The 12,975-nt window shown below is 33.3% G+C and overlaps 4 protein-coding genes across 4 annotated transcripts; all 4 read right to left on the bottom strand.

Moving 5' to 3' along the window:
• Window positions 1–308: 308 nt before the first annotated feature.
• On the bottom strand, window positions 309–1,454 carry LOC106373972. The gene is made up of 2 exons (XM_048755794.1): window positions 1,229–1,454; window positions 309–1,111 (listed from the first exon to the last, which is right to left on the bottom strand). The coding sequence occupies exons 1-2, from the start codon at window positions 1,452–1,454 to the stop codon at window positions 309–311; spliced, it is 1,029 nt and encodes a 342-aa protein (XP_048611751.1).
• Window positions 1,455–1,469: 15 nt separating this feature from the next.
• LOC106447886 lies at window positions 1,470–2,576 on the bottom strand. Its single transcript, XM_048755793.1, has one exon. It carries the CDS (start codon window positions 2,574–2,576, stop codon window positions 1,470–1,472), a length of 1,107 nt encoding a protein of 368 aa, XP_048611750.1.
• A 2,549-nt stretch (window positions 2,577–5,125) lies between these two features.
• Window positions 5,126–6,523, bottom strand: LOC106449161 (transcription factor ORG2). The gene is made up of 2 exons (XM_022700365.2): window positions 5,824–6,523; window positions 5,126–5,628 (listed from the first exon to the last, which is right to left on the bottom strand). Exons 1-2 carry the CDS (start codon window positions 6,127–6,129, stop codon window positions 5,179–5,181), a joined length of 756 nt encoding a protein of 251 aa, XP_022556086.2. The 5' UTR covers window positions 6,130–6,523; the 3' UTR covers window positions 5,126–5,178.
• A 768-nt stretch (window positions 6,524–7,291) lies between these two features.
• Window positions 7,292–10,109, bottom strand: LOC106449162 (protein STRICTOSIDINE SYNTHASE-LIKE 9). The gene is made up of 3 exons (XM_013890959.3): window positions 9,747–10,109; window positions 8,336–8,590; window positions 7,292–8,014 (listed from the first exon to the last, which is right to left on the bottom strand). Exons 1-3 carry the CDS (start codon window positions 10,028–10,030, stop codon window positions 7,441–7,443), a joined length of 1,113 nt encoding a protein of 370 aa, XP_013746413.1. The 5' UTR covers window positions 10,031–10,109; the 3' UTR covers window positions 7,292–7,440.
• Between the last annotated feature and the right edge of the window lie 2,866 nt (window positions 10,110–12,975).

Raw genomic sequence — 12,975 nt, 5'->3', positions numbered from 1 at the left:
TTGATTTTCCTCAGAATCTCTTAAGTTTGCAGTATTGTTTTTCATTATTTTGACTAATATACACTCCTTGGATTCTTGTTTACAGTCGTTGGCTTTATAAGCAGCTTCAGTTCACAATATAAGTAATGTTTTTTAAAGAGTAAAAGTTGCAGAGAAACCTATTGATCAGCTTCGTTTTACGAAGGAATGATTGCATAAAATTAAGTAAACCATATCCAAGAACAAGAAAATCCAGAAGCAAGAAAACAAAGCAAATCAAGTAACCAACATCATAATGAAAAACAAGAAAATCCAAAACAAAGACATGTCTAAATAGCTCTGTCACACGTAGCCCTGTTATGATTCTCTTCGCCACATCGACTGCACCTGTGCCTCTTTTTTTCTTGAGCTCCTTGCGATGAACGGAGCTTGTCTTCAACAGTCTCATACATGCGTTTTCTTCTCCTTCCTGCTCCTCTTCTTGATTCAGGAGCTAGCACACTGGCATTCCGAACAGTATCTGGAACGACCCAACTATCCTCAGGAACACCTATTGGATTGATAGTTTCTTCATAAGCTGTTCTCCAATTGGAAGTCGTGAACATGAAATCCGTTAGTGAGGATGGGGCTCGGCCAACTGTTAAACCAGCCTTGATTGCGTGTCTACATGGGATTTTCAGTAGGTCGTATTTCCCACAAGAGCATGTTCTTCTGTCCAAATCAACCAGGCAGTCGATTGTATCTCCGCGAACCAAAAAATGATGCACGTTAACTGGCTGGACAAGAAACATTTTACCCTTGTTAATCCGTCTATCTATCTTTTTCTCGATGGCAATAGTTAATGGTTTTGTGTGCTTCCTGCTTCGTGTGCGTCGTTCGAAGAACCAACGGGTAAGCATTTCTTTGATGCTATCCAACAAAGGAATGACTGGATACTCTCTTGGTGAGCGCAAAGCAGAGTTTATTGACTCAGCCGGGTTTGTCGTCCTGATGTCGTACCTGTATCCTTGAAACTGACAGCGAGCCCACTTTGTAACATCTGCATCTCTTAAATATTTTCCAATAGCTGGACTAATATTGCACACAGCTTTGAATCGCTTCTGAAAATCAACAACTCTATAAGCTTTAGAAGCTTTTGCAATCAATCCAACCACTCATTTTCCTCTGTAATGTGTGACCACATTATTTAACAAATGGTGAATACAAATTCCATGTTGAGAAAGAGGATACACATTCTCAAGCCCCTTACAAAGTGAGTTATTTCTGTCCGACACAAAGGCAAGAGCACGCTCGTCCGGAACAACAACCTTTAGTTGTCTGAAAAACCAATCCCATGAACGATCATTTTCCGAGTCCACAACCGCAAATGCAATAGGATACAAGTTGGAGTTTCCATCTAAAGTCGTCGCAACAAGTAATACTCCTTTGTATTTGCTCTTCAAAAATGTCCCATCAATAACAAGAACTTTTCGCATGGATGTATGAAAACCTCATACTGATTGCCCAAACGAAACAAAGAGAAATCTGAATTTACCATCAACATCGGTTTCATAAAAGGTGTGTGTTCCTGGATTTGCTTCTTTCAGCATGTGCAAGTATTTCGGAATTTTTCCAAAACTCTGCTCGGGAATGCCTCTAACCAGACTAATCGCATACTCACGAGCGTCCCACGCTAATGATTTAGATATCTCGCATCCATGTTCCATTCTCATAATCTGTATGATATCATTAGCTTTGGGACCTTCTTTGACACCATCATACCTATGCATTATTAGACTCCCAATAGTTTTTGCAGAAGCTGTCTGACCACCATTATTCATACTTGACGCAGCACATGTATGATCCGCCACATATTTTTTGATGATGAAATATGTGGATCCTGATAACCCCTCAGCACGAACACTCCACCTACACTTGTTGTCCACGCATCGGATGTACCAAAGTTTTCTATCTGAATTCACAACTTTGTAATCGAAGTTATTCTTCATTGCTGACATTTCCAATGCTGCTTTCAACTTAGATTTGTTTTGAAACGTTTCACCCCTCTTCACAACATCCTTCAAAGAGAACCGAACACTTATTCCCTTATCCTCTTCTTTTACACTTAAGTCAGCATCTTCATCTTCTCCTGGGGCGTTCGAGTTACATTCGTCTTCACCATCCTGGCTCGATTCACAAGAACTACCAATGCCATCTCCAGGTGAAAATGAGGAAGGCTCACCTCGCTCTCTGCCAGACGCGTTAGATTGCTCCTTATCAAGCTCAATGTTGTCGTTGTTTGCATTGACATGTGAAATAGACACACACAACCTTGAAGAAGCTTTTCCACGTACATATGTAAGAAAATTCTTGACTTGCCGATCATTCTCAATGATAACTGGAGGACAGTCTATCGTATTGATTAACTCCATAGGTAAGTAGGTTAACTCAAGCTCGACATCGTTTTGGTCAATTCCAAAATCCTCAAAAGCCGTAGTCCTTAGATCTTCAAAGGAACTTGTCAATTCCACAGCAAGTACTCTTCCTCCTTTTACCTTATCAAAAGCAAAATCCCCATCCTTTACAGGGATCAAATTTCCACACCCCACAAGAGGCATAGATATGCATGTTCTTCAACAAGGGGTTCAAATTTTTGGGATGGTTTCAAAATTAATCAAGAACTTGTGAAGAAGAAGAAGAGAGGTCACGGTTTTTTTTTTTAAAACATAACTTTAGGAAACACGTAAAATTTGGGAAATTAAAGATTTACAAAATATTTTTCAACAGATTTTGGAAAGATTTAAGGAATATTTTCGAAAATAATTCGAATTTGGCAGAACATGCATTTTGTTGCCAGTAGATTGTATATATGATGGTAGATATGATGGCAGAATGTATAATCCGGCAGAGATAGGTTATAATATCTTAGTAGATAACGAAATATTACCATGGTAGAGTATTAGTAACTGGCAGATTCTATGATTCCGAGCCAGTAGATATATAGGAGACATTAGTTCATGAAATCTTTCGGGGTTCAGATCGTAAGCAAAACCGTAACCTTTTCTTTCTGCGGTAGTAGACATATTACGAAATCGTAGATTTTAACATCTTCAAGCGCCAGATATATATGTAGTTAACCGAAACTACGATCTACATATTCGTAGTTAGTAGATTTTGTTTTCTGCGATCTGAAGATCAAAATATGAAATTATGTTACACTAATATTTAGTCAGCCAAATTATTTTTCATATGATTGTTTCATGTTTATGTACATTTTGAATAATTTTTCATATTTTTCTGACTCTTAAAATAATTGATATGAATTTTTTAAGTTGGCCAGGGGTATCTAAGTCCAAATCCGACCAAAAAAGGATTTATGCTATAGGGACAATGTAGTTGGTCTTCTGTGGTGTTTTGACAATTTTTTCTTAATTTAAACACAAATGACCTTTAAAAAATTCTATGTTCAGTTTTTATAGAGAATATAATGTTGTCCATTATATCATATTAGTGATACAGTTAGTTATAAGCTTAAGGACCACTTTTGTCTTTGTTGATTGGGAAAATTGTTTTTTTTTAGGTCAAATAAATGATAACTATGTCCTATTAGGCTAATCTCATATACTTTATGTCCTATTAGTCTAAATATTTTCAAAATGACAATATTGTCCTTAATTTCAATTAAAATTTTCAAAATTGCAATTAATAAAACATTGTTAAATATTAAAATATAATTTTAACTAAAATAATTAAAATAAAATATTAAAAATCTCCAAAAAAATCTAAAGTTCGAAGTTTTTTTCTCAAAGGGATCGATCAATCCCGTAAGCAAAAGTTCAATCTAAACCGGTCGATCCTGATAAATTTATCCAGAACAACAAAAATATGCAGAGCATATACTGATCGACCAAGCCCAGGTCAGTCGATCGCAGAAGCTCGATCCCACTTCGATCGATCGGTCGCGTCTTCGGGATCGATCGGTCGCGTCTTCAGGATCGATCGATCTCGTGCCTAGGTAAGTCTTCCAAATCGATTTCCTGGTTTTCGTCGGTTAAATCCGGTTTGATTCCCACTTGATTTGAACCGAACAAACACGAGGTGAACTCTTAAAACTCGATTTCTAATCAATCAAACTCATTTTTCTCTTCTCCTTGAAGAACAAAGGGGAGAAGAAGATGGCATGAGAAAAAATTTCCAAATCGATGTTTTATTTTTTTTAATTTAAAAATTAATTTTATAAATCACGATTTTTTTAAAAAAAAATCGATTTAATAAATTTAAGGAAACTGAATATTTCCAAATATTCTCTTCCCATATTTTTGGAACTGATTATTCTTATCCGTAGAATCTTTATTCTAGTATATGTAGAACACATTAAACATGTTTTAAATCGATTTCTACTAGTTTTAGATTTATAGTAATGTGTATATTACGATTTCTACAGGTTTAGATTTATAGTAATGTGTAGATTTCAAATTCTACAATTTTTAGAATGATAGGTTAAGCGCGAAATGTGTTTTCCAAATATTTTTAGATTACTATTGTTTAGGTAGATGACGTATTCCAAACATATTAGATTCAATGAAAAAAGTGGATTACATTTTCTACTGTGTAGAATGTCAATTCTATTTTTTGTAGAACAAAATTTAAAATTATGATTTAAACATTTTTAGAATTGGAAAAAAATACCAATAAGTTGATATAGGTATTTCATCAGTGGTTACTATTTTTTGAATTTTTTTTGTTTGTAAAACTATTTATTAAATTTATTTTAGAAAATACTTAAGAATATTAGAGGAAAAAATGATACAAAAGAAAAATTAGCCTAATAGAACATAGTTATCATTTTTTTGCCTGAAAAAATAAATTTTCCTTGTTGATTTTATTAATATACAATACACAACTAACTGTTAACAATATGTAAATAATTAAAAAATACATAAACAAAGAGTAGAAGACGACAAAAAGTTGAGCCCCCAAAGACAAAAGTCTAAACAAAAATAAAAGTTTTCAGTAACATGAATTTCATAGTAATCAGTCAATATTCAATAGCATGTAAATGTAATAATCGATCATTGACTTCGACAAGAAAAATAAACGAAACAACTTGACTACATGGATATTAGAGCATGTTTATTGCAGGTTTCTTAGGTTGGGTCTTTTAGCGTAATATAAGATACGGTCTCTTACTTTTTAACTAAAAGAAACAATAACAAATTATCATCTAAATGAGTTTTCACATTCCTCGTACAAGTACAAAATTCTCTGGCCTAGCTCTTCGCACTTCAGTTTGTGATTATCTTTATTTCCCATTTGAAGATGCAAAGAGTAGAAGAGCCATTCTCCATGATACCTTGAAGATGAAACATCAACAAGAACAAACCCATCTTCTTCTAACCCACTCAACACATTAGATATCGAAAAGTTATGATTCTTGGACGATGAGATTTGGACCATCACTTCGTTGTCTCCAAGCTTAGTCGCAGAAATGGTCGAGACGTAACGTGCAACGGCCTTTGGCTGCGGCTCAACGTAATGTTCAATGGCTCTTTGACCTGATACTCGCACCAAGAGTTCTTCCTTCTTTTGTATTAGCTTCTTCACTTGCTCTTGCAGCTCTGGAATGTACTTCAAGCTCCGAGAAACCGTCTGAGGAATACTTAGCTTCTTCTGCAAGAAAGAAATTAAAGAAATTAAAGAAAAAAGAGTTAATTCAATATTCTTCCTCTAAATGGTATTAGATGTATGGACAAGCGTATTATAAATATCACATAAAATAATGTAATGAGCAGACTAATTATCTAATTATTGCTATTTGGTTTTGAGGTGAAACTAATTAGACGATATAGCGGAGTAGCTACTTACCGTTTGATCAGAAGCTGGGAGACATGAACGGAGAGACGAGAACAAAGAGTTGATCTTCTTGCGACGGTCACGCTCACTAGCATTGTGATTAAGCTTCTTGGTTAAGACTCCATTCCCCTCGGACGGAACAGAGACCCCCAACATTTCCTGAATCTCCTGATAATGTTCCACTCCATATGTCTCTGGTGCCGGAAAATCAAGAAACGTAAAGTCCTCGAGGTTCACTCCTGCCAGGTAGTTACTCTCGTACTCTCCTGTCGACGGCCACCCAAAGTTTGGGAACACTGGAGGGACTAATGCACACATTTTTGTTTGATTAATGACAAGTTCTAAGATTATGTTTTCTCTTGAAGCTGGGACTTCCCTGAACTATAGGTGGAGATATAATTGTGGAATATATTTATATCCGGATAATAGGATAAAATAAACAAATAAATCTCTAGTTAAATAAAATTTAAGAAACTATATAATAAGTGTTTCCGAAGTGTTATACGACTTACTTATACTATAAAGAGAAATATTTGGATCTCAGGACGTAAGTGGGCACACGCCAGAGTCTACGTACCACGCGAGAGCTATGTCCAGTCACAATTAATAAGAATATTGCAGGCATTAAGAGTACACTCATTGACACTAAAGAATTAGAGTTCACATACTGAAAGATGACTCGGCCTCAAGAAAGTGTTGGAGGCTCGTGGAAATCAGGTGGAAGAAGGTTCAGCCAAACAATTCTAATGTTGTAAGCCTATACATAAGCAAGTTGTCAGCATATACATAAGCATTTTATTTATTTGTTGACCCACCAAAAAAAAAAAACATTTGTTGATAAATATATAAAGGTTAAATTCAATAAACAACGGTCGGTGATCTATAATGTAAAGGCATTATCGACCTAGGGTCAACTACAACGACCTAGGGTCAACTACAATCATTACCTTTAAAACAAGTATGCTTCTCTGTTTCAGACATCAGACTGATACTTTTCAAGGAACATGTCAAAATATTCCAAAATGGTAAAAATATGAAGGGATCAGTTTCCATAGCTTTACTTTTCTGGTCTCTCTATCTCTTAATTGGGCCTATTAAAACCCTTCAATGGGTTTAATTTAAACACAAATGACCTTTAAACAATTCTATGTTCAGTTGTTTAAACATAGAGAACCCCCCCTCCCCCGCGTTTAAACTAGGGTATTGAACCACTCTGAATCAGTCACCTGCACACTTGAACGTCCTTTGCAAGCTCAGGTGTCTTATCTCTCTCTTTCATGTAGCTGTTCTTCATCAAAAGTTTCGTCTTTTCAGGTTTAGTTTTAAACTAATATTAATGCTATACAGGAATGTAATTTATTTGCTTTATGTAATGTGATTACTTTTCTGTATGTATTCATATCGAGCTTAGTACAATTGTGTTAGCCTCTTATTCTCTGCGAGGGTGAGGCTGTATGTGAACAAAGTAAACAAGAGGAAGGAGCGTCAAGAAGTATTTAGTTATTGAAACTGTACATGGTACAGTGGATGCATCTACTCTACAAGCATGTCTATTTTTAAATACAAGCAACAAACAAGAGACACTTAACTTACAAAACATGACTCCGTACATACAACAAACGGAATCACTCACTTGCGATCAAGAACCCATACGGCAGGCGTGAAAACGGACCCAAACCATATCTTACCATCATCTCTCTCATAAGCCTCACTCACATACTGCATTGTCTTCCCTTCTTTGTCCTCAAGTATCTCAACTATCTCCCCCGTCTCCCCGGAAATTTTCACGGCGACCCCATGCGGCTTAAACCCGTTCACTAACCCAATCAATAACTCTAACTTCACCGTCTTTTCAACCAACTTCCCTAACCACTGATTATTCACAACCAATCGTCCTAGTAAGTTTTTCTTACAGTGTATACCAATCCAAAAATCACCAGTGGGTGTCAAACGGATGTTGTCAGGATAACCAGGAACCTTGGCGAAGATATCACGAGTCCCGGCTTTAGGACCTTTAATCCAATATCGATGGACAAGGCCAGTGGCAGACTCACATGAGACTAAGAAAGATCTATCTTTGTTTAGAGCCAAACCGTTGTTACAACGGAGATTGTCCATGACAACCTTGGCCTCTTTCGTCTTCTTATTGTATCTGATCACTCTTCCTGGCCGCTCACCGTTGACAATCACGTAAAATACATCCCTGACCAACAAAAATTACAGTTAGATTTAAATTTTAGATTGTTCAAACGCTATTTTGTTTTGCGTTAGAATTTAGGTATACATTAAACTTTGTTAAAATGCAACCGGAAACAGCCTACAACTTCTATCCATTTATTTGTTATTTATAAATTGAAAATGAAAAAATAAAACTACGAAAGTTTGTGTTTCGTGGAGAAAAAAAACAGATTAAAACGTTAAGTAAAGCTTAAACATTAGGTAACACAATAAGTTAGGTAAAACATTTCGAAAATTGGTTGATCCTAAGTGCATATATATAAGTTTGGTAAAGCCTAAAACATACCTGAAATGATACTTGTCACTACTGTCATTGAAGTAGAAGACATCTTCCTCTTCGTCAATATCCATCTGGTTTGCAAACATTACTTTGCGACCTTCAGCCTGGTCCACTACCAACTCAGCCAAGCCTCCTTCTGGCCCAACCTTCATGACCCCGAGGTAACCATCACAGATGTACAAGTCTCCTGTTTTCTTCTCGAAACTAAGTCCTAGTGGACTTCCACATGTAGGTACTACTTCATGCCGGGAACAGTTCCCTCTACGTACAACATGGATAAATACATCATTGTTATTATTAAAAAAAACTTCCATAGTGTAAACTGTAAACATATTTATACTATTTTCCCGCACATGCGATTTTTTACGAATACATATTTAACTAATTCAAAAATTAACATAATAAAGTACTATTAATGTTTTCAAAAAGTTATCAAACATCAGATCATTATATATAACAAGTTTTTTCACTAAAATATATATGCTTATTATTGTGTTAATTTTTTTAAATCACTCACATATTAGAAATATTTTAGAAATATCTTTACACAGATTAATATTTTAAAAAATTTTATAATAGAAAATAGTATTTCTAGATAACAGCACAATATATAAGAATTATCTTTTTAAAGATGTATTTTTAGTTTTGAAATTTTTATTAAATTAATATATAACCAATTATCTAATATACCATAGAAATATAATATTATTAATATAATATTCGTTTTAATTATATATAAAATTTCATTAAAAGTATTATATTTCAGAATCGAAAATCACTTCGCAAAATAATAGTATAAATATATAAAAAATTTCTTTCTAATTTTATTGGGTAGAAGGGAAAAATATGAAAAGGCTCCAGAACAATACAGTAAAATCCTCATAGTCCTCTAAAGAAAACAAAATAAATAATCAAACAAATTGTTTTGTTTGCTTAAATTATTTGGTCACTATGCATGGTGCGTTCTAAGACCATGATTAACTCGGATTTTTAGGGTGAAGTTCTTAGTTTCGGCTGAGAACCGTTTCTTAGCTTTTAATTAAAAAAGCTAAGAACCGTCTCTTAAATAAGAGATATAAGAGCCAGTTCTTAGCCGAAAAGTGTTAAAAAAACAAACAAAAACAAAAAAGTGTCAAATCATGAGTTAAAAACCCCAAATTAAGAACCATGGTTAAGCATGCTCTAAGGGATTAACCTCGGTTTCTTAGCCGGAGGTTCTTAACTCAAGATTTGACAGTTTTTTATTTTTTTTTACATTTTTCGACTAAGAGACGACTTTTATATTTCTTATTTAAGAGACGATTCTTAGATTTTCTTAGTTAAAATCTAAGAAAACTAAGATTCGTCTCTTATTCGAAGCTAAGAACTCCAGTTAAGAGACTAGGGATAATCATGGTCTAATAAACGTTGTAAAAACCTGCGAGGAGATGTGTATGCGAACTCAACCCAACCGAGACCATCTCCACGCCACTTGAGAATACGGCCGTCCACAAGAGCAGCATAAGGACCTCCTCCTTGCGGATCCCACTCAATGCTCTCTGGTCCATCGACAGGAAGTGGTATGGTCTTAGCCATCGACAATACATTTTTGGTGCCGTTCAAATTGTCCGGCGCGATTAAGATCTGATAGAAAATTACGGAAAACACGGCTAAAACAGCCGGAACAACGGCCCAAGTTGGAAGTTTCTCACTAATCGGCATTTTTTTTTCTTCGCCGCAGACAAATATGATGGTTGAAGAGACGTGTGTAACACTAGCTGTTATTAGCTTACATGATCAACGTGACAATAGTTATATAAATCAGACGAAAATGGACAAAGTAGTGTAGATTTTTCTTTGTTGTGTGGATGCAGAAACGATATACACGTATTGCCATTTCTGTCGAAGTGTCAGCTGTAAAATATGAATACAGTGAATGAAATCCATGTGGAATCATCTAATGTAACGTTTTTATTTATAGAAAAAAGTTCCCTTTTTTGTACTATTGAAGGTTGTAGTTTCTGAAACCTGAGTATAAAAAAAGGAAAGTGTCCAAATCTGACATAGCCAAGCATATTTCTCTTGTAACGTCAGGCACAAGTCTTATCCTATGGCAAGAGAAATGCGTTTTGATCTTATCTGGTTATCTGTTATCTAGAATGAACAAATCGAATTTACATACATGCAAATTGAAATAATTTTTATTACAAAAATTAAATTCAATAATTATTCTCAGTGTTGCATATATTTAAATTCGATTATCATTTTTGACAGCCTACAGGTATGAATAGTTTCTTTTTGACAACCTACACGTATGATTAGTTATCTCTTATACATTATTTCTGAAGTAATTTGACATTATCATCACCACATTAATTTTGAAAGAAAAATAATGACATGGTTTATTAACAATGATGACATGGTACATTTATATTAAATGTTGATTTATAATTTTGATAAAATTTTGAAATATGATAATAACCCATACGTCATCAATAAATATAACAATACATACTATAATAGTATAAATAGAAATATAATAATATTTCACAATTTTTGAAATATTATTTTTATTTTATTTTTACAATTATATAATTTTAATTACAAAAAAAATTTCGAAACTTTATGCAGTTTTTTAAAAAAATGTAATTTCTAATCCTTATACCGTTAGTTTCTTTTAATATCTAAATTTTTATAAATATTATTTAGTTTTACGTTTTGATAATTTTATATCTGACAAAATTTTCTTTTAATTTTTAGAATTTGATTTAATATATTTCAACCAAAATAAATAGATAAAAAATCTTTCCAAGATTATAATTTTAAATATGCACATATATTATTAAATATAAATTAAAAAAAAAAAATTTAATCTTAAATTTTACATATAATTAATTAAAATATAAAATTAAATATTTTAACAAATAATAAAATCTAAAAATTAACGAATAATTTTTGTTGTAAATATAATTTAAATTTTAAAACTTTTATTTCTGCGCATGATGTAGAAAAACACATATACTGTAATTTCATGGCAACTATGATTTGGTTTCTCGCCTCTTTGACAGACAAATAAGAGATCGGATCTTCACAGACAAACCATTCGGCATTGTCAACTATGATGCAGCAATGGCTGAGTTAAGATCCCCACTCTCCTTTTGTTGATAGTATACGCCACTCCTCCGTTCACCACCAACTCCTCTTCAAGCCGATCACGACTCTTCCGACGGTTCGGTATTATCAAAGCTCCAAACTTTCCAATCTATTGGGTTTATTATTGGTTAACTTATGATTATTGATATGAGATTATGTAACTGGACTGGGCTCTAAAAACAAACTGAGGCCTCGTAAGGCGTGACATTTTATTTCTTTCCGCTTCTAGCCTTCTAATATGAAAAATCTGTTTAAAAAAAACTATAATATTTTGAGAACTAATCATGCAAGATAAACTAAGCTGTGAAAGGGAAAAGGGCTGGTGCTCCCTCTCGTTCTACATGATCACATCACCGGACACTAGACATCTTTTACCGACACGAATCACATTAAAGTAAGAATAAAATCTTTCTCCACTACAAGTTTAAACTAGACGAATGGCCATTTTCATTGTTAATTACAATTTGTTTGTTTATATATATTAATCTATCTGTATTAGAAAGATAAATGTTTTATAAGAAAGTTGTTTCAAAATATATTTTATATTTTAGATATTTTAATTAGTTAATAAATGATAAATTACGAACTTCAAAAATATTAATTATACTTTTAAAATACTATTATTTAAAATTATTTGAAATTAATAATTACAGAAAATAATATGTTTACTATTAAAATTTAATATGTGTAAAACCAATTTAACATACATTTTTAGAAATAGATAGAGTAGTATATAAAGCGAGGAGAAAGAGCTCAATCAGTCCACATCGTATGAAAAGGATTAATAAGTAATAACAACTTCTTTTGAATGTGTTGTTTTCGGTCATTGATTATGTAATTTAAAAAAATACCAAGGCTTTAGTTTAGCAGTGTTTTTTTTGCTAACTTTGGTTGCATTAAATTTAAAAATTGCAAGAGTTTAATTAGTTACATTTTAAACTCTCGTACTAATTCACATTTAGCAGGTTAATCAAACCAATTTCAGATCAGAAACCAGTTCAAGAACAGTGCGTACATGATGCTAGCAAAAAGGAAAAATTAGAACCCTAACTAGATGTACATCATAATTAAATGATCTTTTTGAATGAAAATGATCGTACATCGTTATATGAAAGGTAAAATAAATTAATAATTAGAATAGTGTTTAACGAACTTAAAAGTTCAGTCAAAAAGAACTTAGCCATTGTTATCAAGACGAGCATTTCTTGGGTACCTTCCCCCTTGTCGTCGAGTTTATAATACTTTTATCAAAATTTCTCGAAGACATCATGTCGGACACAACACAATTTTCGTTTTAATCACTTGACAAAATTTATAAAATCCCACAAAACTACATTAAACTACTCAACTGAACCAAATTTCTCCAGCATCAAAGTCCACTCACACAACAACAAGAAGATACAAAAGAAGATGCATGTCTTCTCTTTTTTTAAAAAAAAAGATGCATGTCTTCTATGTTCAAAAAAAAAAAGATGCATGTCTTCTAACAAGTTTGAAAAAAAGAAAACAAATAT

This window comes from Brassica napus, chromosome C4, assembly GCF_020379485.1.
Source record: "Brassica napus cultivar Da-Ae chromosome C4, Da-Ae, whole genome shotgun sequence".
Classification (NCBI taxonomy): Eukaryota; Viridiplantae; Streptophyta; class Magnoliopsida; order Brassicales; family Brassicaceae; genus Brassica; species Brassica napus.
This window is presented reverse-complemented; position numbering and strand designations above follow the sequence as displayed.

Bases quoted from the DNA above. Each gene is read 5' to 3' on its own strand.
- LOC106373972 (XM_048755794.1), bottom strand. From the start codon at position 1,454: ATGCGAAAAGTTCTTGTTATTGATGGGACATTTTTGAAGAGCAAATAC. The intron at 1,112-1,228 runs GTAAGGGGCTTG...TGATTGCAAAAG, and splicing joins GGACAGAAATAACTCACTTT to CTTCTAAAGCTTATAGAGTT.
- LOC106447886 (XM_048755793.1), bottom strand. From the start codon at position 2,576: ATGCCTCTTGTGGGGTGTGGAAATTTGATCCCTGTAAAGGATGGGGAT.
- LOC106449161 (XM_022700365.2), bottom strand. From the start codon at position 6,129: ATGTGTGCATTAGTCCCTCCAGTGTTCCCAAACTTTGGGTGGCCGTCG. The intron at 5,629-5,823 runs GTAAGTAGCTAC...TCTTTCTTGCAG, and splicing joins TCCCAGCTTCTGATCAAACG to AAGAAGCTAAGTATTCCTCA.
- LOC106449162 (XM_013890959.3), bottom strand. From the start codon at position 10,030: ATGCCGATTAGTGAGAAACTTCCAACTTGGGCCGTTGTTCCGGCTGTT. The intron at 8,591-9,746 runs GTTTTTACAACG...TGTTGTACGTAG, and splicing joins GCATACACATCTCCTCGCAG to AGGGAACTGTTCCCGGCATG. The intron at 8,015-8,335 runs GTATGTTTTAGG...TTTGTTGGTCAG, and splicing joins AGTGACAAGTATCATTTCAG to GGATGTATTTTACGTGATTG.